A 26,428-nucleotide genomic window follows, 5' to 3' on the forward strand; every position below is an offset into this window, starting at 1 on the left:
AGGACCCCCGGTGCCCCCCACCCCACTGAGCCCCCCACCCAGGAGGGTTCCCCAGCCCTGAGCCCCCCAAAGCCCCGGAGGGGGCCCTGACTCACCACTGGAAGTACAGGAACACCTGTCCCACCTGCGGAGAGGGAGTGGGGTGGGGTCAGCTGGGGGGTCTGACACCCCCAGACCCCTCCCCATGGGGAGAGACCCCCCTGGCATGGGAGCAGTGGGAGGTGACAGCCCCCCCGGGAGGGATGGGCTCACACAGACCCAGATTTATCCTTCCTTAATTCCCTGATTTCAGAGGGGGACGGAATGGGGTGGGATTTAAGGTCCCACCATTCCCTGATTCCATCCCTGTGCCTCCCCCAGCACCCCGAGCACGCCAGGACGATCGCACACCCCGCTGTCCCCGCTGTCCCTCACCTGGTACAGCGACAGGTAGCACGCCCGGAGCAGGGCGAACAGCAGGCAGTCGCGCAGGCGGTCGCAGAGCAGCGCGCCCAGCGCCGCCAGCATTCCCAGCAGGCACAGCAGCTCCATGCCCTGCTCCGTGTCCAGCCCCAGGCGCGGGCCCAGCCACAGCAGCGTGGGGACATCGCGCAGCTGCTCCCACAGCCCCTTCCCGGCCGGCCGCAGCACCCGCCGCGCCGGCAGCAGCCCCTGGCGCCCGTACAGCCCTGCCGAGAGCGCCGCGCTACTGGGTAACCCGGCATTCCCGGGGAACAACCCCGGCATTCCCGGGGAAATAACCTTAGCGTTACTGGGGAAATAACCCCGGCATTCCCGGGGAACAACCTTAGCTTACCGGGGAAATAACCTTAGCTTACCGGGGAAATAACCCCGGCATTCCCGGGGAATAACCTTAGCTTACCAGGGAAAACCCGGCATTCCCAGGGAATAACCCCGGCATTCCCAGGGAATAACCCCGGCATTCCCAGGGAATAACCCCGGCATTCCCAGGGAATAACCCAGGCATTCCCGGGGAACAACCTTAGCGTTACCGGGGAAAACAAACACCGGCATTACCGGGGAATAACCCGGGCATTCCCAGGAAACCCGGCATTACTGGGGGAAAACCCGGCATCCCGGGGAATAACCCCGGTATTATCGGGGAAATAACCCGGCAGGAACCTGCCATTCCCGGGAAACAGGGAAACAACCTGGTATTCTCTGGGAATGTCCCGGTCCCCTCGGACCCATTCCTGTCCCTATGCCGGCCCTATCCCGGTTCCCTGGCCCCATTCCCGTTCCTGTCTCGGTTCCCCTGGCCCCATTCCCGTGCCTATCCCGGTTCTCCCGGCTCTGTGCCCGTTCCCACTCCGGTCCTTATCCCGGTTACCTCAGCCCTATCCCGGCTCTATTCCCGGTTCTTCCGGCCCCACTCCCATCCCTGTCCCGGTTCCCCCTACCCCACTCCCGTCCCTGTCCCGGTTCTCCCGTTCCTGTCCCGGTTTCCCGGCCCCACTCCTGTCCCCATCCCGGCTCTACCCCAGTTCCCTGGCCGCACCCCCGGCTGCACCCCGGTTCTCCCGGCCCTATCCCGGTCCTCTCAGCCCCATTCCCATCCCTGTCCCGCTTCCCCGGCCCCATTCCTGTCCCCATCCCGGCTCTACCCCAGTTCCCTGGCCGCACCCCCGGCTGTACCCCGGTTCTCCCGGCTCCACTCTCGGTTCCCTCAGCCCTATCCCGGCTGTACCCCGGTTCTCCCGGCCCTATCCCGGTCCTCCCAGCCCCATTCCTGTCCTTATCCCGGCTCTGCGCCCGTTCCCCGGCCTCACTCCCGTCCCTATCCCGGTTACCCCAGCCCTATCCCGGCTCTATCCCGGTTCTCCCAGCCCCATTCCCATCCCTGTCCCGGTTCCCCGGGCCCATTCCCGGCTCCCCCGGCCCCACTCCCGTCCCCGTCCCGGTTCCCCCTGCCCCACTGGCGGCCCTGTGCCCGTGCCCGGCCCCGCCCGGCCCTATCCCGCCGCGGTACCGGGGATCTGCACGTAGAGGGAGCCGAAGGCGGCGATGTAGACGGCGGCCAGCCCGGCCAGGAACAGCGCCCGCGGCCGCGCCAGCTCCCCCGCGGCGGCCATGGCGGCCCGGCCCCGCCGCGCGCCCCTGACGTCACGGCGCCGGCGGCGCGCGGCGCGCGTCACGGAGCGCGGGAAGGACGAAAATGGCGGCGGCGATCGCGGGATGAGGAGCGGCCGGTGAGGGGCGGGGAAACGGGACCGGGACCGGGGAAACGGGACAGGGAGCGGGGAAACGGGACCGGGGAAACGGGACAGGGAGCGGGGAAACGGGACCGGGGAAACGGGACAGGGAGCGGGGAAACGGGACCGGGGAAACGGGACAGGGAGCGGGGAAACGGGACCGGGGAAACGGGACAGGGAGCGGGGAAACGGGACCGGGGAAACGGGACAGGGAGCGGGGAAACGGGACCGGGGAAACGGGACAGGGAGCGGCATCGGGACCGGGGAAACGGGACAGGGAGCGGAGAAACGGCACCGGGAGCGGCATCGGGACCGGCGAAACGGGACAGGGAGCGGGGACACGGCACCGGCACCGGGGAAACGGCACCGGGAGTGGGACCGGGGAAACGGGATCGGGACCGGCATCGGGACCGGGGAAACGGGCGGGATCGGGACAGGAAGCGGGACCGGCATTGGGGAAACGGGCGGGACCGGGATCGAGGTCGAGGTCGGGATGGGGACCGGGGTCGGAATCAGGGTCGGGATTGAGGATTGGAAGGGAACCGGGATCGGGATCAGGATTGGGATCACAGTCGGGATCGAGGTGTGGATGGGGACCGGGATCGGGATCACAGTCGGGATTGAGGTCGGGATGGGAACCGGGATCACGGTCAGGATTGAGGATTGAATGGGGACCAGGATCGGGATTGGGATCACGATTGGATCGAGGTCTGGATGGGCACCGGGATCGGGATTGGGATCACAGTGGAGATTGAGGTTTAGATGGGGCCGGGATCGGGATCAGGGTCGGGACTGAGGATTGGAAGGGAACCGGGACCGGGATCGAGGTTGGGAGCACAGTTGGGGCAGAGTTAGGGATGGGAATTGGGGTCGGGGTCTGCACGGGGATCGGGATTAAGACTGGAACTGAAGCTGGGGTTGGGATCGGGGTTGAGGTTGGGATCGGGACTGGAGCAGAGTTAGGGATGGGATTTGGGGTCGGGGTCAGGCGAGGGGTTGGGATAGGGGATGGGACTGGGATGATTGGGGGAGCGGGATCAGGGTTGGGACTGGGTTCCAGATTGGGGTCGGGGTCAGGGTTGGGACTGGGGTTGGGGTCAGGGTCAGGTCAGGACTGGGATCAGAGTCGGAGTGAGAATCAGGGTCAGAGTTGGGGTCAGGACTGGGATTGGGGTCACAGTCAGGGTCAGGATCAGGTCAGGACTGGGGTTGGGGTCAGGACTGGGGTTGGGGTCACAGTCAGGGTCAGGATCAGGTCAGGATTGGGATCACAGTGAGGATCAGGTCAGGACTGGGGTTGGGGTCACAGTCAGGGTCAGGATCACCGGGGAAACGGGACAGGGAGCGGGGAAACGGCACCGGGGAAACGGGACAGGGAGCGGGGAAACGGGACAGGAACCGGGGAAACGGCACCGGGAGCGGGGAAACGGGACAGGAACCGGGGAAACGGGCGGGATCGGGACAGGAAGCGGGACCGGCATTGGGGAAACGGGCGGGACCGGGATCGAGGTCGAGGTTGGGATGGGGACCGGGGTCGGGATCCAGGTTTGGAAGGGCACCGGGATCGGGTCGGGATCACGGTGGAGACTGAGGTCGGGATGGGGACCGGGATCGGGATCACAGTCGGGATTGAGGTCGGGATGGGAACCGGGATCACGGTCAGGATTGAGGATTGAATGGGGACCAGGATCGGGATTGGGATCACGATTGGATCGAGGTCTGGATGGGCACCGGGATCGGGATTGGGATCACAGTGGAGATTGAGGTTTAGATGGGGCCGGGATCGGGATCAGGGTCGGGACTGAGGATTGGAAGGGAACCGGGACCGGGATCGAGGTTGGGAGCACAGTTGGGGCAGAGTTAGGGATGGGAATTGGGGTCGGGGTCTGCACGGGGATCGGGATTAAGACTGGAACTGAAGCTGGGGTTGGGATCGGGGTTGAGGTTGGGATCGGGACTGGAGCGGAGTTAGGGATGGGATTTGGGGTTGGGGTCAGGCGAGGGGTTGGGATAGGGGATGGGACTGGGATGATTGGGGGAGCGGGATCAGGGTTGGGACTGGGTTCCAGATTGGGGTCGGGGTCAGGGTTGGGACTGGGGTTGGGGTCAGGGTCAGGTCAGGACTGGGATCAGAGTCGGAGTGAGAATCAGGGCTGGGGCTGGGGTCAGGATTGGGGTTGGGGTCACAGTCAGGATCAGGATCAGGTCAGGATTGGGATCACAGTCAGGATCAGGTCAGGACTGGGGTTGGGGTCACAGTCAGGGTCAGGATCAGGTCAGGATTGGGATCACAGTTGCAGTGAGAATCATGGCTGGGACTGGGGTTGGGGTCAGGACTGGGGTTGGGGTCACAGTCAGGGTCAGGATCAGGTCAGGATTGGGATCACAGTCAGGATCAGGTCACAGGATTGGGATCACAGTTGCAGTGAGAATCATGGCTGGGACTGGGGTTGGGGTCAGGACTGGGGTTGGGGTCACAGTCAGGGTCAGGATCAGGTCAGGATTGGGTTTGGGATGACAGGATCAGGTCAGGATTGGGATCACAGTTGCAGTGAGAATCATGGCTGGGACTGGGGTTGGGGTCAGGACTGGGGTTGGGGTCACAGTCAGGGTCAGGATCAGGTCAGGATTGGGTTTGGGATGACAGGATCAGGTCAGGATTGGGATCACAGTTGCAGTGAGAATCATGGCTGGGACTGGGGTTGGGGTCAGGACTGGGGTTGGGGTCACAGTCAGGGTCAGGGTCAGGCCCAGGCTTGGCAGTGGCATTGGGATCTGTGTGTCAGAACTGGGGTTGCTGTTGGGGTGGGGACTTCCCAGCCCAAACAATTCCCGTTCCCTGAGCCGTGTCCCGTTCCCCCAGCCCAGCTGTGACTCCCGCAGAGCTTGCCCGGGGCTGTGCCCTGCCCCAGCCCAGCACCCCGAGCCCCTGAGGGAGCCCTCCTGCAGAGCTGGGCGCTTGCAGGCCGTTTCTGGGGTCTGCAGCAGGGTGCCGCCATGGAGGAGGTGGATTCCCGCTTCCTGCACCTGCTGCAGCCCATCCGTGACCTCACCAAGAACTGGGAGGTGGACGTGGCTGCCCAGCTGGGCGAGTACCTGGAGGAGGTAACGGGGTCACCCCAGAGCCCCTCGTGGCCCCTGCCCCTCCTTTGCTCTCTGCTTTTATCCTTCTCTCTCTCTTCCTTTTCTCCCTCTTTTTATTCCTTGTCTTCTGTGTTTTCCTCTTTTTCTTCCTTTTATCTCTTTCCATCCCTCCTTTTCTTCTTTTTATCCCTCTCTTCCCCCTCCTTTTCTCTCTCCTTTTATCCTTCTCTTTCCCCTCATTGTCTTCCTCTCTTTTCTTTCTTTTGTCCCTCTCTTTCCCCCTCTTTTTATCCCTCCTTTTCTCTCTCATTTTTCTTCCTTTTCTTGCTTTTATCCCTCTCTTTCTCCCTCCTTTTTCCTCCTTTTCTTGCTTTTATCCCTCTCTTTCTCCTCCTTTTCTCTCTCCTTTTATCCTTCTCTTTCCCTTCCTTTTCTCCCTCTTTTTATTCCTTGTCTTCTTCTCTTCCTTTTCTCCCTCTGTTTATTCCTTGTCTTCTGTGTTTTCCTCTTTTTCTTCCTTTTATCTCTTTCCATCCCTCCTTTTCTTCTTTTTATCCCTCTCTTCCCCCTCCTTTTCTCTCTCCTTTTATCATTCTCTTTCTTGTCTTCCTCTCTTTTCTTTCTTTTGTCCCTCTCTTTCCCCCTCTTTTTATCCCTCCTTTTCTCTCTCATTTTTCTTCCTTTTCTTGCTTTTATCCCTCTCTTTCTCCCTCCTTTTTCCTCCTTTTCTTCCTTTTATCCCTCTCTTTCTCCTCCTTTTCTCTCTCCTTTTATCCTTCTCTTTCCCTTCCTTTTCTCCCTCTTTTTATTCCTTGTCTTCTCTCTCCTTTTACCTCCTTTTAATTTTTTATCTCTCTCTTTCTCCTTTGTTTTCTCCCTTTTTATTCCTCCTTTTCTCTCCCCTCTTTCCTCCTTTTCTTCCTTTTATTCCTCTTTCCCCCTCATTTTCTCTCTCATTTTTCCACATTTTCTGCCTTTTATCCCTCTTTCCATGTTTCGTTTTCTTCCTTTTATCCCTTTCTTACCCCTCCTTTTCTCCTTTTTCCTCCTTTTATTCCTCTTTTTGCACATCCTTTTCTCTCTGCTTTTCCCTCCTTTTCTTTTATCCCTTTTCCCATCCCTCCCTCCTTTTTCCTCCTTTTCTTGCTTTTATCCCTCTCTTTCTCCCTCCTTTTTCCTCCTTTTCTTCCTTTTATCCCTCTCTTTCTCCTCCTTTTCTCTCTCCTTTTATCCTTCCCTCAAAGCCCCTCCAGTGCCACCATGGGCAGGGACTCCTCTCTCTCCTTTTACCTCCTTTTAATTTTTTATCCCTCTCTTTCTCCTTTGTTTTCTCCCTTTTTATTCCTCCTTTTCTCTCCCCTCTTTCCTCCTTTTCTTCCTTTTATTCCTCTTTCCCCCTCATTTTCTCTCTCATTTTTCCACATTTTCTGCCTTTTATCCCTCTTTCCATGTTTCGTTTTCTTCCTTTTATCCCTTTCTTACCCCTCCTTTTCTCCTTTTTCCTCCTTTTATTCCTCTTTTTGCACATCCTTTTCTCTCTGCTTTTCCCTCCTTTTCTTTTATCCCTTTTCCCATCCCTCCTTTTCTCCCTTTTATTCCTCATTTTTCCTCTCCTTTTCGCCCTCTTTTTATTCCTCCTTTTCTCTCTCTTTTTCCTCCATCCCTTTCCTCTCTCGTTTTCCCTCCTTTTATCCCTCTATTTATCCCTCCTTTTCTTCCTTTTCTCCCTCTCTTTCCCCTCCCTTTCTCCCTGCACAGCCCCATTTCCCGGGTCAATGCCAGGCCATCCACTGGGGGTGGTGGCCCTGGGGACAATGCCCCCTTCCCTCATCCCTGTCCCTGCCAGGCTCAGCCTCTCCTCCCTGCCCCTGAGGAACAGATTGGTGGAGAATTCCCAGAGCCTCACAGAAAGCTCTCACAGTTTTACACATCTGCACACAAACACTGAAACAAGGCGTGCTGGCCAAAGCCATAAAATAGAAATGGTGTTGTTGAGAGAGAAATTGGACTAGAAACAAATTTCAGAATACAGCCTTAAAGAGGAATTTTAAATAATTAAAATTTTAATTTAATTTAAAAATTAATTTTAGAGAATTAAAACCGGGCAAGATGCATGGTAGCAAGACCACGTGGAGTGAAAACAGAAGTGATTAATGTTAGAATTAACAGCACTATTATGTGGCAGAGTGGGAAATATTTATAAGGCATTGTAACCAGGAAATAAGGTAGCTGAGTTTTACATCTCTGATGTCTCACCCTTCATGGAGACTGATGATAGAATAAAACCTTTCCAAACACCTCTCAGCTGCCCCAGAAATCTAAAATAAACCCCCCTGCCCCTCCAGCTGGACCAGATCTGCATTTCCTTCGACAACGGCAAGACCACCATGAACTTCATGGAGGCAGCACTGCTGATCCAGGGCTCTGCCTGCATCTACAGCAGGAAGGTGAGCACACAGCTGGCCCTGCCCCATGCCACCCCATCCTGAGCCATCCCATCCCATCCCTGCCCCACATCCCACCCCATCCCATCCCACCCCATCCCATCCCATCCCATCCCATCCATCCCATATTGCTTTCTGGAGCCCCTGATGACCCGTTTCACTGCAGCTCAGCAGTTTTGGCACAGAGGGAGCACTGAAGAGCTCAGCAGAACTCGTTACTCATTTGATCCCTTTCGTTCCATGAACAGCGTGGAGCAGATCCTGATCCCAGCCATGCTGCCTGGCTGCAGGCTCAGTGAGACAGGACTCACACACAGACAGAAATGCAGTGTTTGCAGCATCCCCTGCAGTGTTTCCTGCATCCCCTGCATGTTTCCAGCACCCTGGAACCCCAGCCCTGCCTGGCTGAGCTCAGTGAGAACAGGACTCACATTCTCCTCAGGCCGCCTCCCTCCTCGGAAGGACAGAGATTTGGTACACCTCGCTAGGGAGGTGCAGCAGAGCTTTAAATAACCTCTTACAAACTTTCCTTCCAAAGAAAATTACCAGTCAGTTAATGCCAAGAAGTCCCAGGCTAAGACTGATAAAATAGGACTGCCTTCTGCACTTGTGTGAAAGGAATTAAGGAGTCGTGAAAGGTTTTGGCAGCCGGGAGGAGAGGGAATTCTCGCTCCTGCTTCTACCCAAACTGCTCCCAAAGCAGAGCTGTGCTGGTCCTGGGACAAGACAAGCGTGGCTTGCTCAGGGTCACATCCTCGTGCAATAGGAAGAATTCAGCACGGGAGCTTCAGGCTCCACCTGAATTCCTGTGGGAGCTGAACCTTCCTGCTGGGTTACAGCAAGGCTGGAGGACGTCAGGGTTCAAATCAGGTACCCACAGCTGCTAAGACATTTCACCTCTCTTTGGCCAGTTAATTTAAAACAGGATTAATATTTCCAGCATGATTAGAATTTTATGAAGCTTAATTAATTAAAGGTCATAAAACACAATGAGACCAGCATATGACAGAGCTCAGACAAATCCAGACTCTTGGTGTGGAAGTCCTGCTGTGTTTGAGAGGCACAAGCAGCTCTGCAGGGCTGCAGTGGGGTGGGGGCTCAGCCAGGAGCTGAGAACCCCCAAAATAACCCAGAGGGGAGGACCCCAGAACGCCCCTTGGCTTCCAGTCCTGAGTGGGGATGAAGGGATTTTGTTGTTCCGAAATTTGATCCCTTTTAGGTGTTGGCAGCCCCAGGGAACAGCAGGAATTCTGCTGTTCTGCAGGGTGGGATATAAAATCCTGTTTTGTCACAAAATCCTGGGATGTTGGAGCTTTTTGACCACAAATCCCAGAATGGTTTGGGTGGGAGGGGACCTCAAAGCCCCTCCAGTGCCACCATGGGCAGGGACTCCTCCCAGTGTCCCAGGCTGCTCCAGCTCCAGGGATTTCCCCCAGTCTGGCCTTGGAACAGCAGGAAGAAAGGGAAAAGAGCACCAAACCCCATGGAATTGACCTCCATAGTGGGAGGGGGATCTCTCGGGTGGGGGGGCTTTCCCAGGAGCTGCTCCCCTTTTCCCAGCCCCAGCTGCTGCTTTCCAGGTGGAATACCTGTACATGCTGGTCTGCCAGACACTGGACTGCATCTCCAAGAAAAAGTGAGTGGGATTTTCCCTTCCCAGAGGGGGATTTGTCCTGCAGAACCCCTGCCCTGGGTCTGTCCCGGTGCTGCCCTGATCCTGGGCCATCCCCACTCCCATCCCTGCCCTGGGAGCTGCATCCCAGGCTTAGGAATGCCATCACAGGGATGATAACACACAAAACCAGGGATGGTTTTCCTCCTGGAGTCCAGAGGAGCCTGGGGGAGCCTTTTCCAAAAGGAAAATCCCTTTTCCAAAAGGAATGTGCTGCCAGCTCGTTCAGACTTTCACCCTGACACGAGCAAGAGGGAAAACCCCGTTGTTTTTTGGGATTTTCCCACCTGGAGGGGCCGCAGCAGGGCTGGAGGGACCCTTTGCCCATCCCAGGGATCCTGAGCCCATTTTTCCCTAGGAAGGAGAAGCTGCCCTCTTCCCTGGGCCCCGACGGCCGCGACGCCGACGCCACCTTCACGGACAGGGAGGAGGAGGTGAGGAGGGCTCTGTGCTCCCTGCCCTGCTCCGGGGGTCCCTCGGTGTCCCTGCCAGCTGGGCTGACACTGGGGGGCTGTCCTGCAGTTCCTGTCCCTGGATGACATCCCAGAAACCAGCCAGGCCAGCGTGAACATGAGGGGGGACCAGCAGCCTGCCGTAAGAGGAACCAGTTGCATTTTATGCCTCCTTTTATTTCTCTTTTTCCTCCTTTTATCCCTCCTTTTATTCCTTGGTTTATCTCTCCTTCCTCCTTTTTTCCCTCCTTTTTTTCCTTTTCTCCCTCCCTTCCCCCCTCTTTCTCCCTCTTTTTATTCCTCCTTTTCTTTTTCTTTCTCTCTTTTATCCCTGCCTTTTCTCCTCTTTTTCTCTCTCATTTTTTCTCTTTTTCTTCCTCTTATCCCCTTTTTTATCCCTCCCTTTCACCCTTCTTTTCTCCCTGTTTTTATTCCTCCTTTTCCCCCCTCTTTCTACTCTTCTTTTTTATCCCTGCCTTTCCCACTCCTTTTCTCTTTCCTTTTGCCTCATTTTCTTCCTTTTATCCCTTTTTTTATCCCTCCCTTTCTCCCTCCTTTTCTCCTTTTCTCCCCTGCATGGCAGCATTTCCCGGGTGAATCCCGGGGCCATCCAGCCAGGGTGGTGGCCCTGGGGACAATGACACCTTTCCCAGGTTCTCTGCCACCTCCCTGTCCCTTCCCAGGCCGTGAACATCGTTCCCCTGACCCCGATGTCCCTGGTGCCCCCGGAAGAGGGGGAGAAGAAGGAAAACCCCCTCCTGAGGTGCCACTCTTGGGCTTGTCCCGTGTCCCCTCCCCTGGGTGGGATTGTCCCATGTTCCCTCCCCTGCTCCAGTCCCCTCCAGTCCCTGCTGGGATGGTCCTGTGTCCCCTCTCCCAATGGAATTGTCATGTGTCCCGTTCCCTGGGTGTCCCCTGCCCTGCTCCAGTCCCTGGGTGGGCTTGTCCCATGTCCCCTGCCCTGGGTGGGCTTGTCCCGTGTCCTCTCCCCTGGGTGGGATTGTCCCGTGTCCCCTGCCCTGGGTGTGATTGTCCTGTGTCCCCTCCCCTGCTCCAGTCCCTGCTGGGATTGTCCCGTGTCCCCTGCCCTGCTCCAGTCCCCGGTGGGATTGTCCCTGTCCCCTCCCCTGCTGGGCTTGTCCCGTGTCCCCTGCCCTGCTCCAGCCCGGGTCCCTCAGCCCAAACACGCAATCCTGCTGGGATCTGTGGAGGAGCAGGAAGATCCCGGGTGTGCGGGGCCATCCAGGCCAGTCCCGTGCTGCTGGGAGGGCCGGGCTGTGGCTGGGCCGGCCCGTGGCTGGCCCAGGGGACGCTGGGGACAGCGGGGACAGCGGGGACAGGGGCCTGCCTGTCCCGCAGCCGGCGCGGCGAGGTGCTGGCCAGCCGCCGCGATTTCCGCATGAACACCTCCACCCCCCACGCCTGCGGCGCCTTCCTGCTGGAGCTGGGCGGGCGTCCCGTGTCCTCTCCCCTGGGTGGGATTGTCCCGTGTCCCCTGCCCTGGGTGTGATTGTCCTGTGTCCCCTCCCCTGCTCCAGTCCCTGCTGGGATTGTCCCGTGTCCCCTGCCCTGCTCCAGTCCCCGGTGGGATTGTCCCTGTCCCCTGCCCTGCTCCAGTCCCTGCTGGGATTGTCCCGTGTCCCCTGCCCTGCTCCAGTCCCCGGTGGGATTGTCCCCTGTCCCCTGCCCTGCTCCAGTCCCTGCTGGGATTGTCCCGTGTCCCCTGCCCTGCTCCAGTCCCCGGTGGGATTGTCCCTGTCCCCTCCCCTGCTGGCCTTGTCCCGTGTCCCCTGCCCTGCTCCAGCCCGGGTCCCTCAGCCCAAACACACAATCCTGCTGGGATCTGTGGAGGAGCAGGAAGATCCCGGGTGTGCGGGGCCATCCAGGCCGGTCCCGTGCTGCTGGGAGGGCCGGGCTGTGGCTGGGCCGGCCCGTGGCTGGCCCAGGGGACGCTGGGGACAGTGGGGACAGGGGACAGGGGCCTGCCTGTCCCGCAGCCGGCGCGGCGAGGTGCTGGCCAGCCGCCGCGATTTCCGCATGAACACCTCCACCCCCCACGCCTGCGGCGCCTTCCTGCTGGAGCTGGCCGGGCTCTCCCCCACCCACCCGCGGCAGGAGCCGGGCCTGGGGACAGCCACAGGTACCGGGGGCTCCGGGGTGGCCGTGTGGCTGTCGCTGTCCCTGCCAGGACTCACCCGTGGCTGTCCCCGCAGCGGCTCCAGCGTCCAGCCCCGCGCAGCGCCCCGGCTCTGGCACGGCCCTGGCGCGGGCACTGAGCTTCTGCGAGGAGGCAGGTGAGGGGTGGCACCTGCCCGCGCTCTCCTGGGGTCCCCGTGGCCACCCAGGGCACTGGAGAGGAGGGTGAGGGGTGAATTCAGCCCTGCCACGAGGGGCTGTGCTCCCAGGGGACAGGGACAGGAGAGAGGGAACGGCCTCAGGCTGGGCCAGGGCAGCTCAGGGGGGATTTTGGGGAAATTCCTCCTGGAAAGGGCTGTGCAGCCCTGGCACAGGGGTGGGGTTCCTGTCCCTGGAGGGGTTTAACGTCCCTGTGGATGTGGCACTTGGGGACAGGGCCTGTGGTGGCCCTGGCAGTGCTGGGGGTGGTTGGATTTGGGCTCTGAGGGATTTTCCAACCCAACCAACTACACCATTCCCTGCTCCTGCCCTCTGCTGTCCCTTGGCCCTGGCAGGAGAACTCCTGGGGAGATTCCTTGGCAGACAGGGTGGGAATGGGGGGTCCTGGAAGCTTCTCCAGCCTCTGCCCATTGCCACCCCTCCAGGTGCTGAAGGACCTGAGGATGACGACCTTCCTGCAGTCCTGGAGGATGACATGGAAGTGACCCCGGTCCCCAACGAGCACATCGTGGCTCAGAGGGTCTGTGTGGGGCTTGGGGGGGCTGTGCTCCTTCCCTGGATCCCCCCAGCCCCTCATGTCCCTCTCTGTGTCCCCCAGAGCACGCCCCGGACCCGGGGGTACGTCCTGCGGGAGAGACCCCCCAGCCAGGACCCCAAAGCCCTCAGCAAGGTAAGGGGGGGGGCCTGGAGCCAGGCAGATCCCAAATCTGAGCCAGGGAAATCCCAAATCCGGGCAGGATGGGACTCCCTGGGATGCCCCAGGGCCCCTGCCCATCCTCACCCCTGTGCCAGGAGGAGCCCAATCCGTGGCAGAGCCTCGACCCCTTCGGAGACTCTGAGGAGAAGCCCTTCAGGAAAGGTATTTTTGGAGGAAAATGGGGGGAAAATGGGGAGCTCATTCCTGTCACGTGTCCCTCAGTGTCCCCAGGCCCACAGCGGGTCATTCCCAGCCCCATATCCCTCAGTATTCCCAGCCCCATGGTGGGTCCTTCCCAGTCCCACGGGAGTGTCACTCGTGGTCCCACAGAGGGTCATTCCTGGCTGTGTGTCCCTCAGTGTCCCCAGTCCCCCAGAGGGATATTCCTGGTCCTACAGGGGGACATTCCCAGCTCATGGAGGGACATTCCCAGTCCCACATGTCCCATCCCCATGGCAGGTCATTCCCAGTCCCACAGGGGGACATTCCCAGCTCATGGAGGGACATTCCCAGTCCCACAGCGGGGTCATTCCCAGCCCCACGTCCCCATCCCCATGGCAGGTCATTCCTAGTCCCACAGGGGGTCATTCCCAGTCCCACAGAGGGTCATTCCCAGCCCCATGTCCCCATCCCCATGGCAGGTCCCATCCCCAGCCCCACAGTGGGTCACTCCCAGCAACCCTGGATGTCCTCAGGTGTCCCTGTCCCCACGCTGGGTCATTCCAGCCCCACGACATCCAGAGGGGCCCCGTCCCCTTGCCAGCCCCTCGCGGTGGCCCCACGCCTGGTGTCACCTCTGTCACCTGCAGGGAGGCCCTTCCAGGTGCCACACGGCCTGGATGATGTGATTGGAGGCAAGAGGAAGAGGAGGGGCCCGAGGAAGCTCCAGGATTTCACCAGATGGTTTTCTGCAGCCTGTGAGTGATTCCTGTGGGATTGGGCTCCAAAAGGATTTAAAAACCTTTAGCAGAAGTTAAAAACCTTTAACAGCCCTGTGTATGTGGCACTTGGGGACACGGGCAGGGGTGGCCTTGGCAGTGCTGGGGGGACTCGATGGGCTCAGAGGGCATTTCGAACTTTGATAAATCCATGGAATTTCCATCCAATGATTATTCCTGATCTGCTCCCCCCAGACAACAATGTCACAGAGAGCCGGAAGAGCAGGAGGAATGGCCCCACCTTTGCAGGTGAGGGGACACGGGCAGGGAGGGACACATTCCCTGTCCTGGGGGACACCAGGGACTGGAGCCTGCACTGGGGAGGGCATGGAGGGAAGGACACCCCAAAACTGGGGGGAATGGACACAGGGAATGAATCCTGCACTGGGGAGGGCATGGAGGGAAGGACACCCCAAAACTGGGGGGAATGGACACAGGGAATGAATCCTGCAGTGGGGAATGGACACCAGGGACTGCATCCTGCAATGAGCAGGGCATGGAGGGGAAGGACACCCCAAAACTGGGGGGAATGGACACAGGGAATTAATCCTGCACTGGGGAGGGCATGGAGGGGAAGGACACCCCAAAACTGGGGGGAATGGACACAGGGAATTAATCCTGCACTGGGGAGGGCATGGAGGGGAAGGACACCCCAAAACTGGGGGAGGACACCAGGGAGTGGATCCTGCAATGGGGTAGGAAGGAGAGGAAGGACACCCCAAAAACTGGGGGCAATGGACACCAGGGACTGGAGCCTGCACTGGGGAGGGCATGGAGGGAAGGACACCCCAAAACAGGGGGCAATGGATACCAGGGAGTGGATCCTGCAGTGGACAGGGCATGGAGGGGAAGGACACCCCAAAACAGGGAGGGGACACCAGGGACTGGATCCTGCAATGGGATAGGAAGGAGAGGAAGGACATCCCAAAAACTGGGGGGAATGGACACCAGGGACTGGAGCCTGCACTGGGGAGGGCATGGAGGGAAGGACACCCCAAAACTGGGGGCAATGGACACCAGGGACTGGAGCCTGCACTGGGGAGGGCATGGAGGGAAGGACACCCCAAAAACTGGGGGGAATGGACACCAGGGACTGGATCCTGCACTGGGGAGGGCATGGAGGGAAGGACACCCCAAAACTGGGGGCAGTGGACACTGGGGGCAAAGGAGAAGGGCCTGGGATGCCTTGAGGGGTTCTGCTTTGGGGGGCACAGAGGGGCCATCCCAAATGCCTGCTCCCAATCCCTGCAGACCTGGAGGTGCTGTACTGGCGGCATTTCAAGGAGCGGATGGCGGCGCACAGGAAGCTCCGGAGCCGGGGGGTGAGTGGGGTGGGGGCTAAACTGGGGGGGCAGGGGGCTCCAGGACCCCCTTGCCGTGCCCTGGGGGTGCTCAGGGCTGTTCCTCCCCCCAGGTGCTGCCGAGGGAGCTGGAGCCAGAGCTGGAGCAGGAGCGCGGGGCTGACAGCGAGGATGGGGCAGGTGCTGGAACCCAAAACCCCAAATCCCCCCTGCCTGGGGAGCCTTTCTTTCCCTCCTGGGGGTCTGGGAGAGTCCCAGAAGGTTGGGGGATCTCAGGGGGCACTGAGGGGGTCTCAGGGGACACTGAGTGGTGTCCCCATCCTGGCAGATGATGATTTTGTGGAGCACGAGGACATGGAGCCCGAGGCTCCTCCAGAGGAGCTGGAGGAGAGAAACCTGGGTGAGCTGCTGACCCTCCCCTCCCCAGTCCCCAGCTCCCCTGTCCCTCCCATGGAGTGGCCGGGTGCTGTCCCCACCTCTGGTGACCCCTTTTCCCACAGACTCCCCTGAGCCTGGCTACGAGGAGCTGGTGCGCAGGAACGTGGTAGGTGCTGCTGCGGGGACCTGGGGGTGCCTCCGGCCGGTCAGGGGGTCCCCAGGAGGCTGGGGGTGTCCCCAGGAGGCTGGGGGTGTCCCCAGGAGGCTGGGCGTGTCCCCACGGCTGTCCCTGTCCCCAGGAGCTGTTCATGGCCAGCTCCCAGAAGTTCGCGCAGGAGACGGAGCTGTCGCAGCGCATCCGGCAGTGGGAGGAGCGCGTGGAGCCGCTGCTGCAGGAGCAGGCACGTGCCCGGGCTGGGCTGGGGGGCACTGCCTGAGCTGGGCAGGGGGCTGGCACTGCCTGCTGCCCCTGGGTCCCTCTGCTCGTACCTGAACTCCTGGTACCCACCCCCGAGCCCTCTGCCCTTCACTGCCCACCCCCCGTACCAGAGCACCCCGTACCCGCCCCAGAGTCCCCTGTACCTGCCCCAGAGCACCCCGTACCCACACCTGAGCCTCCCCTGAACCCTTTCTCCACCCCTGCCCCTCCCTGTCCCTCTTACCTGCAGGAGTTCTGTGCCCTGTTCCATGTCCGTGGGTAGGGGCTGGCACTGACAGGTGACCCTCCCTGTCCCCCCACTGTCCCCCAGGAGAGCTGTGCCCCGTTCGACGTCTGTGCCCATGGGCTGGCACTGACGGGTGGCACTCCCTGACCCTCCCTGTCCCTCTGTCCCCCAGGAGGGCCGTGCCCCGTTCGATGTCCGTGCCCATGGGCTGGCACTGGCCAGTGACCCTCCCTGTCCCCTCAGTGTCCCCCAGGAGAGCCGTGCCCCGTTCGATGTCCGTGCCCATGGGCTGGCACTGACGGGTGGCACTCCCTGACCCTCTGTGTCCCCTCTGTCCCCCAGGAGGGCCGTGCCCCGTTCGACGTCCGTGCCCATGGGCTGGCACTGACCAGTGACACTCCCTGACCCTCTGTGTCCCTCTGTCCCCCAGGAGGGCCGTGCCCCGTTCGACGTCCGTGCCTACGGGCAGCAGCTGACCGGGCGCTGCGCGGAGCTGGGCCAGTGGCACTCTCTGGCCAGCCTGGTGGCCGGGCAGCCCCCGTTCGAGGTGTGCCGCTACCTGCTGGCCTCGCTGCAGCTGGTAAGGCTTTGGGGGCTCCCTGGGGGGGTCGCTGGCTGTGCCAGGCCCCCCGTGCCACCCCGTGTCCCCTCCCTAGGCCAACGACGAGGAGGTGGAGCTGGAGCAGGAGCCGGGGCTGGAGGCGGCGCTGGACACGGCGCGGCTGCGGCTGCTCTCGGCCCGCCCGGCGCACGAGAGGTTCCAGCACCTGCAGCTGCCCTCCCAGAGAGACCCCGGCCCCCAATAAAGCCCCCTTTGCTAAGGAGGGGCCTCTCACCTCGGGGTGGTGGGGGGGATGCGGTGGGGGGTCACGGGATTCGGCTGCACGGGGTTTGTGGGGAGGGGTCTGGGGGGCTGCAGGGGTCACTTCAGTCACCTGCACAGGGACCCCAGCCATGGGGAGGGGGCTGCAGGGGTGAGGGGTCACTTCAGTCACCTGCACAGGGACCCCCAGCCACGGGGAGGGGTCTGGGGGGCTGCAGGGGTCACTTCAGTCACCTGCACAGGGACCCCAGCCATGGGGAGGGGGCTGCAGGGGTGAGGGGTCACTTCAGTCACCTGCACAGGGACCCCAGCCATGGGGAGGGGTCACTTCATCACCTGCACAGGGACCCCGGCCACGGGGAGGGGGCTGGGGGGCTGCAGGGGTCACTTCAGTCACCTGCACAGGGACCCCCAGCCATGGGGAGGGGGCTGCAGGGGGTGAGAGGTTGGGGGTCCCTCTGCCCCCCTACCTTGTCTCCCTTTGGAAGGGGTCACTTCACTCACCTGTGCAGAGCCCCCCGCCTCACGGGACACTCCTGGGGGGCTGCAGGGGTCCCTCCCTGCCATGTGACACTGCTGGGGACAGGGGGGGTCTGGGGGGGGTCCCTCCACCCACCCACCCACGTTCTCCCCCTCACAGGACACACCTGGGGGTCGCTCCACCTGCCCACTCAAAACCTTCCTCACCCCTCATTCCTGGGGACACTGGGGGCTGTCAGGTGTCCCTTCCCTGCCATGTGACACCCCTTGGGGGATGTGGGCTGTGTCCCTCCAACAGGACACACCTGAGGGACACTGGGGGCTGTCAGGTGTCCCTTCCCTGCCATGTGACACCCCTTGGGGGATGTGGGCTGTGTCCCTCCAACAGGACACACCTGAGGGACACTGGGGGCTGTCAGGTGTCCCTTCCCTGCCATGTGACACCCCTTGGGGGATGTGGGCTGTGTCCCTCCAACAGGACACACCTGAGGGACACTGGGGGCTGTCAGGTGTCCCCTTCTTGCCATCTGACACCCCTGCAGGTGTGGGCTCTGTCACCCCCATGGGACACACCTGAGGGACACTGGGGACTGTCAGGTGTCCTCCATGTGTCACCCCTGCAGGGTGTGGGCTCTGTCACCCCCATGGGACACACCTGAGGGACACTGGGGACTGTCAGCTGTCCTCCATGTGCCAGCCCTGCAGGGCGTGGGCTCTGTCAGGGCTGTCTGTCCCACAGAACATACCTGAGGGACCCTGGAGGTGTCACCTGTCCTCCATGTGCCACCCTTGTCTGGTGTGGGCTCTGTCACCCCCATGGGACACACCTGAGGGACACTGGGGACTGTCAGCTGTCCTCCATGTGCCACCCCTGCAGGGTGTGGGTTCTGTCCCTCCAACAGGACACAGCTAGGGGACACTGGAGGTGCCAGATGTCCCCCTCCATGTGCCAGCCCTGCAGGGCGTGGGCTCTGTCTCCATCATGGGACACACCTGGGGGACACTGCGGGCTGCCAGCTGTCCTCCATGTGCCAGCCCTGCAGGGTGTGGGCTCTGCAGGGTTCTGTCCCTCCCACAGGACACACCTGGGGGACGCTGGAAGTGTCATCTGTCCTCCATGTGCCACCCCTGCAGGGTGTGGGTTCTGTCCCTCCAACAGGACACAGCTAGGGGACACTGGAGGTGCCAGATGTCCCCCTCCATGTGCCACCCCTGCAGGGTGTGGGCTCTGTCACCCCCATGGGACACACCTGAGGGACACTGGGGACTGTCAGCTGTCCTCCATGTGTCACCCCTGCAGGGTGTGGGCTCTGCAGGGTTCTGTCCCTCCCACAGGACACACCTGGGGGACGCTGGAAGTGTCATCTGTCCTCCATGTGCCACCCCTGCAGGGTGTGGGTTCTGTCCCTCCAACAGGACACAGCTAGGGGACACTGGAGGTGCCAGATGTCCCCCTCCATGTGCCACCCCTGCAGGGTGTGGGCTCTGTCCCTCCCACTTGACACACCTGGGGGACGATGGAGGTGTCATCTGTCCTCCATGTGCCACCCCTGTCCAGTGTGGGCTCTGCAGGGCTCTGTCACCCCCATGGGACACACCTGGGGGACACTGGGGACTGTCACCTGTCCTCCATGTGCCACCCCTGCAGGCTGTGGGCTCTGTCCCCTCCATGTGACACACCCAGGGGACACTGGGGGCTGCCATCCCTCCCTCCCTCCCCAGCACAGCCCGCTGGGCCGGGGCTGCCGGTGCTGCCGTTTATTGCGGCGCGGCGGCGGGCGGCTCGTAGGCCTCCATGTGCGCGCGGACGCTGCGCGCCAGCTCCTCGGCCGAGCGCGAGCGCCCGTAGCAGTCCCGGAAGGCGCCGTCGGGGTCCAGCAGGAACGTCAGCACCGAGTGGTCCACCAGGTAGTCGCCGTCGGCGTCGCGCGGCCCGGCGCTGACGTAGACGCGGAAGGCGGCGGCGGCGGCGCGCACCTGCTCGGGGCTGCCCGTGAGCCCCAGCAGGCGCGGGTGGAAGTCGCGCAGGTAGCGCGCCAGCGCCGCCGCGTCGTCGCCCCTGTCACCCCCATGTGACACACCCAGGGGACACTGCGGGCTGCCATCCCTCCCTCCCTCCCTCCCCAGCACAGCCCCGCTGGGCCGGGGCTGCCGGTGCTGCCGTTTATTGCGGCGCGGCGGCGGGCGGCTCGTAGGCCTCCATGTGCGCGCGGACGCTGCGCGCCAGCTCCTCGGCCGAGCGCGAGCGCCCGTAGCAGTCCCGGAAGGCGCCGTCGGGGTCCAGCAGGAACGTCAGCACCGAGTGGTCCACCAGGTAGTCGCCGTCGGCGTCGCGCGGCCCGGCGCTGACGTAGACGCGGAAGGCGGCGGCGGCGGCGCGCACCTGCTCGGGGCTGCCCGTGAGCCCCAGCAGGCGCGGGTGGAAGTCGCGCAGGTAGCGCGCCAGCGCCGCCGCGTCGTCGCGCTCGGGGTCCACGGTGACGAAGAGCGGCTGCAGCGGCGGCAGCGCGGCGTCGCGCTCCAGCAGGCCCACGGCGCGGCCCAGCCGCTCCAGCTGCTCGGGGCACACGTCGGGGCAGTGCGTGAAGCCGAAGTAGAGCAGCACCCAGCGGCCCCGGAAATCCGCCTTGGTGCGCGGTGTCCCCGCCGCGTCCCGCAGCTGGAAGTCGGCCTGGCTCAGCGGCAGCGCGCGCAGCTGCCGCAGCTGCCGGGCGCGCTGCTGCCGCTCCTTGTGCCGCCGCAGGTGCAGCCAGCCCGCCGCCGCTGAGCCCTCATCCCATCTCTTGGACCCTAACCCTGTCCCCACATGCCTCCTGACCCCTCAGCCCATCCCTCCTGATACCCTTGGACCCCCCCAAATACCCCCTGTCCCCCACCCGGTATCCTGCTGCTCCGGGACCCCAATTCTGCCTCCCAAATGTCCCCTGAGCCCTCATCCCACCCCTGTGACCTCAACCCTGCCCCCCAAATACCCCCTGAGCCCTCCTCCCTCCCCTGGACCCCAGCCCTGTCCCCGGGCCACGGCGGAAAGGGGCGGGGCCGCAGCGGGAGAGGGCGTGGTCTGCATAGTGCGCCACAAGGCGGGCGGGGTGTGGTCAATACGAGGGGGCGTGGTCAACGCGAGGGGCGTGGCCACAGCACAGTTCCCCGTTGCACCACTAGGTGGCGCCGCCGCGCCGCGCCGCTGCCCTCAGAGCCGTGGGGGGGGCTGTGTTTATCGCGACATGGCCCCGCCGTCGCCATCGCTGCGGTTTATTTCTATTTATCACTGCCGTGAGCCCCGGCGCGGCGCGGGGACGGCTCCCGACGGCACGATGGTCTCGGCCACCAGCGGCGGCGAGTCCCGCGGGGGCTCCGGGCCCAGGCGCAGCGCGTCCTGCAGCTCCCGCCGGCCCTCGGCGCCCAGCGTCCCCTCATGGTGCACCCGCAGCCAGGGCTCGCCTGAGGGAGGGGGCGGGGGGGTTATGGGGGCTCTGATCCCCCCAGATATCCCCCCAAACCGCGGTTCATCCCCAGACGGGGCTCGCCTGAGGGAGGGGACGGGGGGGTTATGGGGGCTCTGATCCCCCCAGATATCCCCCCAAACCGCGGTTCATCCCCAGACGGGGCTCCCCTGAGGGAAGGGGACATGGGGGTCACCGGGGGTCTCTGATCCCCCCAGAAATCCCCCCAAACCGGGGTTCATCGCTAGACAGAGCTCGCCTGAGGGAGGGGGGCACTGAGGGGTTACCGGGGGGCTCTGATCCCCCCAGAAATCCCTCCTATTCAGAGTGCACCCCAAGTCAGGGCTCTCCTGAGGGAGGGGACACAGAGAGGTTATGGGGGCTCTGATCCCCCCAGATATCCCCCCAAACCAGGGTTCATCCCTGGACAGGGCTCGCCTGAAGGAGGGATCATCGAGGGGCTCTGATCCCCCAGAAATCCCCCCAAACCGGGGTTCACCCCTAGGCAGGGCTCGCCTGGGGGAAGGGGGCACTGAGGGGTTATGGGGGCTCTGATCCCCCCAGATATCCCTTCCATTCAGAGTGCACCCCAAGTCAGGGCTCGCCTGAGGGAGGGATCATCGGGGGGCTCTGATCCCCCCAGAAATCCCCCCAAACCGGGGTTCACCCCTAGGCAGGGCTCGCCTGAGGGAAGGGGGCACTGAGGGGTTATGGGGGGCTCTGATCTCCCAGATATCCCCCCCAAACCGGGGTTCGCCCCTAGGCAGGGCTCTCCTGAGGGAAGGGGGCACTGAAGGGTTATGGGGGGCTCTGATCTCCCAGATATCCCCCCCAAACCGGGGTTCACCCCAGCCGGGGCTGGCCTCAGGGACCGCGGGCACTCGGGGCTGACGGGGTGTGGGGAGCCGCCCTCACCTGCCCGCAGGCGCTGCCCGGTGCCCACCAGCAGCTCGGCGCCCACGCGGGGGTTCACGGGGTCCCCGGCCCGCGCCCGGCCCGCGCCCAGGCCGTGCAGGACCCGCGCCAGGGGCAGCGCCCGCACCTGCTGCACCCAGCCTGGGGACGGGGACACGGGGACGGGGACACAGGGGGACAGGGATATGGGGGGGACAGGGACACGGGGACAGGGACATGGGGGGACAGGGACATGGGGACGGGGACACAGGGGGGACAGGGATATGTCGGGGAGGACAGGGACACGGTAGGGACAGGGACATGGGGGGACAGGGACACAGGGTTAAACCCCAGCCTGGGGACCACGGGAGCAGCAAGGGGACACGGGGAGGTCTGGAGGGGCAGGGACAGTGGGGGGCAAGGGGATCAGGGACACGGAGGGGGGACCCCCCAGCCTTGGCAGGGCAGGGACGTTGCGGGGATCCCCAATATGGGGGCCTCAGGGACATGGGGACACAGGGGAGCCCCCAGCCCGGGCGGGTCAGGGTATGGGCACCCCCCAGGGATCAGGAACAGCGCAGGGATGTGGGGCGGGGGGCACAGGTGAGGACCCCCGGAACACGGCATGGGGAAGCGGGGACCCTCGAGGGGCAGGGTATGGGGTATGGGGGAGTTCGGGGACCCCCCAGCACAGAGGAGGGGGCAGCGTGGGCAGGTGAGGACCCTCAGGGTGGGGGGATAATCCAGGGGAGTCTGGAGCACCCTGGGGAGGGCGAGGGCATGGCCGTGGACGGGAGCAGTGGGAACGGGGGGACTGTCAGCCCCCCGGAGGGGCACGGGGACAAGGGAGGGTGGGGAATTTGGGGTGGGGTCCCTCTGACCTTCCTGCAGCGCGGGCAGCTCCTCGCACACCTTGGCCTGGCCCAGGAGCTGGCGGCGCTGGGCGGGGGTCCCGGTGCACAGGGTCCGGGCGGTGTCGGGGGGCACCCCCTGTGCCCCCAGCATGGCCTCGAACGTGCCCAGGGCCGAGCCATCGTCCAGAGCCCGGGCCAGGCGCTCACGGCCCTGCTCGGCCCCCGCGGCCATCCCGCACTGCCACAGCAGCACCCCGCCTGCGCCCCGGACAGGGACACGGCTGGGACCCCTCCCCAAACCCTGCCCCACAGCCCCCTGCCCCATCCCGCACTGCCACAGCAGCACCCCGAACAGGGAACGGGGCTGGGACCCCCTGACCCCAAATCCTGCCCCACAGCCCCCTGCTCCTTGCCCCATCCCGCACAGCACCCCGCCTGCGCCCCAAACCGGATAAGGGGCTGGGACCCCCTGACCCCAAACATCGCCCCACAGCCCCCTGCTCCCTCCCGCACTGCCACAGCAGCACCCCAAACCGGGACACGGCTGGGACCCCCTGACCCCAAACACCGCCCCCAGCCCCACAGCCCCCTGCTCCATCCTGCAGCGCCCCACCTGCACCCCGAACCGGGACACGGCTGCGACCCCCACGGGGACCCCCACTCCTGGGGAGCCCCAAACCCTGCCCCGCTGCCCCTCTGCGCCCCCACCCCTGCTCGGGACAGGGGCAGAGAGAGGGGGACGGGGCTTAGGAGGGGACAGAGAGTGTGGGGGCCCCGGGGTGGGGGGGTCAGGACCGGACACAGGACCCGTGTCTGCGGACCCTGTCCTGCCCCGTGTCCCCCCGTGTCCCCCCGTGTCCCGCACTGACCCAGGGCGGTGACCAGGTGCCGCAGGTCGGGGGGCCGCCCCCTCCCCTGTCCCCCCGTGTCCCCCCGTGTCCCGCACTGACCCAGGGCGGTGACCAGGTGCCGCAGGTCGGGGGGGCCGCCCCCCTGCAGGCACTCGAGCGCCTCCAGCACCTCGAGCGCGTTGCCCACGTTGCGGCCCAGCGGCTGCTCCATGCGGGTCAGCAGCGCCGCGGTGCGGGTGCCCAGCTGCGCGCCCACCTCCACCTGCGGGGACAGCGGGGACAGCCCCAGGGACAGGGATGGACAGGGACAGGGATGGACAAGGACAGGGACAGCCCCAGGGACAGGGATGGACAGGTGGAGTCAGCCCGCAGGGACAGGAACAGCCCGCAGGGACAGAGGTCAGGGATGGGGACACGTGGGGACAGGGACAGAGATAGGGGACAAACAGGGACAGGGACAGCGGGCAGGGACAGGCAGGGGCAGTGGGGAGAACAGACAGGGACAAGGGACAGCAGGGAGTGTGGGCAGGAACGAGACACGAGGGGACACGGACAACCAGGGGCAGGGTCAGGGACAGGAGCAAGGACAGGGACAGGAGCAGGGACAGCGGGAATGGCCCGGGACAGCGGGCAGGGAGAGAGGGCAGGGACAGGGACAGTGGGAGGGGACAGTGGGCAGGGACAGGGACAGCGGGCAGGGATAGGGATGGACAGGGACAGGGACAACAGGCGGGGAGAGTGGGCAGGGAGAGACAGGGCAGGGATAGGGGACAAGCGGGGACAGAGACAGGAGCAGGGACAGGAACAGGGACAGGCAGGGACAGTGGGAAGGAGAACAGACAGGGACAAGGGACAGCAGGCAGGGACGAGACACGAGGGGACACGGACAACCAGGGGCAGGGTCAGGGACAGGAGCAAGGACAGGGACAGGAGCAGGGACAGCGGGAATGGCCCGGGACAGCAGGCAGAGAGGACAGGGACAGTGGGAGGGGGCTGCAGGCCGGGCAGGGGTCCCGGGGGTCCCCGAGGTCTCACCAGGCTCCGCGCCAGCTCCCGCGCGCTCTCCTGGGTGGGGTACAGAGCTGCCTCCCCGAACTTGACATCGAGCACCAGCGCCGAGAGCCGCTCCGCCGCCTTCTTGCTGAGGATGGAGGCTGGGCCGGGCGGGGCGGTCACCGGGCGTCCCTCCCCGCGCCCCGCGTGTCCCCGCGGCCCGCGCCCGTACCGGTGATGAGGGGCAGGCTGTCCACGGTGGCCGTGACGTCGCGCAGCCCGTAGAGCACCCGGTCGGCGGGCACCAGCTCCGCGCTCTGCCCCACGATGCAGCAGCCCACCCGCGCCAGGATGTGCTGCATCTGCGGCACGGTGTGTGTCCCGTGGGACCCCACGGACACCCCATCGGCACCCCACGGACACCCACACAACCCACGGACACCCACGGACACCGCATCGGCACCCATGGACACCCCCGGGCACTCCCCATCTCCTGCACCCTTTTGGGACCCTGTGAGAACCCACAACCCATTGGCACCTGCACCCCATCAGTACCCCATGGCATCCACCCCCTCTTCGGACCCCATGGACACCCCACTGGCACCCCACGGGTGCCCCAGTGAGACCCCCTCATCACCCCACAGTGATCCCCCACACCCCCGGTGCTCCCGAGCCCGGTTCCCACAGGGTGTGGGGGTGCCCGTGGTGTCCCCGTCCCTCACCCGTCACCCCCCGTCCGTCACCTCCTCGGGGCTCTGGGACACGCGGAACCCGGGAATGGCCTCCAGCTTGTCCAGGGTGCCCCCGGTGTGGCCCAGCCCGCGCCCGCTGATCATGGGCACCTGGGGAGGGGCACGGGTGGGCGCAGGGGCTCGGGGACCCCCCCGTCCCCGCCCCATCCCCGCGTCCCCCTCACCTTGCAGCCGCAGGCGGCCAGCGCGGGGGCCAGGGCCAGGCTGACCTTGTCCCCAACGCCACCGGTTGAGTGCTTGTCCACCAGCAGCCCGTGCCAGGCGGGCGGCCAGGCCAGCGTCCGGCCAGAGCTGGCCATGGCCTGGGTCAGGGCCAGGGTCTCACCCGCGTCCATGCCCCGCAGCCGGATGGCCATCAGCATGGCCCCTGCGGTGACACGCATGTCACCTCCCCTGTCCCCAACCCGACCGTGCCCCGCAGCCAGATGCCATTTGCGAGGCACCCGGGGACACGCGGGGCCACCTCAGTGCCCTCCCCAGGACCCCCACCCATCCACATGCCCTGGACCCTCTGCCACCCTCTGGGGTCCCCCTCTCCCCCCCAGCCGTGTCCCCTGCTCATGACCCCCTGCCATGTCCTGGAGTCCCTCTCTTGTCCTCCCAGGGTGGTCCCCAGCCGTGTCCCCTGCCCAGGACACCCTGACACGTCCCGGGGTTTCCCCTGCTGTCCCTCCCACTGCTGAGACCCCCCTGCCCCGGTGCCCCCGGTGCCCCCTGTGCCCGTGTCCCTCCCCTGGCCGTGTCCCCCGGCCCTGCCCGCGTCCCCGGCCGTGCCGCCCCTCGCGCTCCCTGCGCTGCCCCCGGGGCCGGGGTGTCCCCGCGTCCCTCCCGCCCGCACCGATCTGTCCCTGCTGCGCCGTGCCCTCGGTGACGCCGCGCACGAAGCTCCGGATCTCGGCGTCCTCCAGCCGCTCCCCGTCCCGCTTCTTGCGGATCAGGGTCGGGAGAGGGGGCAGGGAGTCCATCCCTGTCCCGGACAGCTGGCACCGCGCTTTGGGCCGGCCGGCACCGCGGTGTGGCAGCGGTCACACCCCGAGGTGGCACCAATGGCACCCGAGCCCGCCCGGCCGCGCCCCGGTTGCCCGGAGCCGCCACCCCGAGCCCGCACGGCCGAGCCCGGATCCCGCACGGCCGCGGCCGGATGCCCGTGCCTGCCTGGC

At 64.0% G+C, this 26,428-nt stretch overlaps 4 protein-coding genes across 4 annotated transcripts in view; 1 reads left to right on the forward strand and 3 right to left on the reverse strand.

Moving 5' to 3' along the window:
• LMF2 (lipase maturation factor 2) overlaps positions 1 to 2,094 on the reverse strand; it is a 13,197-nt gene extending 11,103 nt beyond the window's left edge. Inside the window, 4 exon segments of the mRNA XM_039704574.1 lie at positions 6 to 25; positions 96 to 124; positions 415 to 668; positions 1,970 to 2,094. Of these exon segments, the coding sequence (XP_039560508.1) occupies positions 6 to 25; positions 96 to 124; positions 415 to 668; positions 1,970 to 2,072 (406 nt within the window). The 5' untranslated portion in view covers positions 2,073 to 2,094.
• Positions 2,095 to 2,148: 54 nt separating this feature from the next.
• NCAPH2 (non-SMC condensin II complex subunit H2) lies at positions 2,149 to 17,057 on the forward strand. The gene is made up of 19 exons (XM_039704575.1): positions 2,149 to 2,189; positions 5,056 to 5,297; positions 7,622 to 7,723; positions 9,301 to 9,356; positions 9,751 to 9,826; positions 9,915 to 9,986; positions 10,528 to 10,607; positions 11,204 to 11,319; positions 11,565 to 11,984; positions 12,058 to 12,193; positions 12,521 to 12,869; positions 12,992 to 13,058; positions 13,706 to 13,813; positions 14,030 to 14,083; positions 15,086 to 15,535; positions 15,636 to 15,679; positions 15,813 to 15,914; positions 16,609 to 16,758; positions 16,835 to 17,057. Exons 2-19 carry the CDS (start codon positions 5,190 to 5,192, stop codon positions 16,982 to 16,984), a joined length of 2,640 nt encoding a protein of 879 aa, XP_039560509.1. The 5' UTR covers positions 2,149 to 2,189; positions 5,056 to 5,189; the 3' UTR covers positions 16,985 to 17,057.
• A 2,573-nt stretch (positions 17,058 to 19,630) lies between these two features.
• LOC120500122 (protein SCO2 homolog, mitochondrial) lies at positions 19,631 to 20,724 on the reverse strand. The gene is made up of 2 exons (XM_039704577.1): positions 20,706 to 20,724; positions 19,631 to 20,277 (listed from the first exon to the last, which is right to left on the reverse strand). Exons 1-2 carry the CDS (start codon positions 20,722 to 20,724, stop codon positions 19,646 to 19,648), a joined length of 651 nt encoding a protein of 216 aa, XP_039560511.1. The 3' UTR covers positions 19,631 to 19,645.
• LOC120500110 (thymidine phosphorylase) lies at positions 20,541 to 26,410 on the reverse strand. The gene is made up of 9 exons (XM_039704563.1): positions 26,107 to 26,410; positions 25,433 to 25,635; positions 25,260 to 25,358; positions 24,749 to 24,878; positions 24,559 to 24,677; positions 23,623 to 23,785; positions 22,700 to 22,930; positions 21,840 to 21,980; positions 20,541 to 20,922 (listed from the first exon to the last, which is right to left on the reverse strand). The coding sequence occupies exons 1-9, from the start codon at positions 26,231 to 26,233 to the stop codon at positions 20,747 to 20,749; spliced, it is 1,389 nt and encodes a 462-aa protein (XP_039560497.1). The 5' UTR covers positions 26,234 to 26,410; the 3' UTR covers positions 20,541 to 20,746.
• Positions 26,411 to 26,428: the final 18 nt, after the last annotated feature.

Source organism: Passer montanus, unplaced genomic scaffold, assembly GCF_014805655.1.
Source record: "Passer montanus isolate IOZ18808 unplaced genomic scaffold, ASM1480565v1 scaffold177, whole genome shotgun sequence".
Classification (NCBI taxonomy): domain Eukaryota; kingdom Metazoa; phylum Chordata; class Aves; order Passeriformes; family Passeridae; genus Passer; species Passer montanus.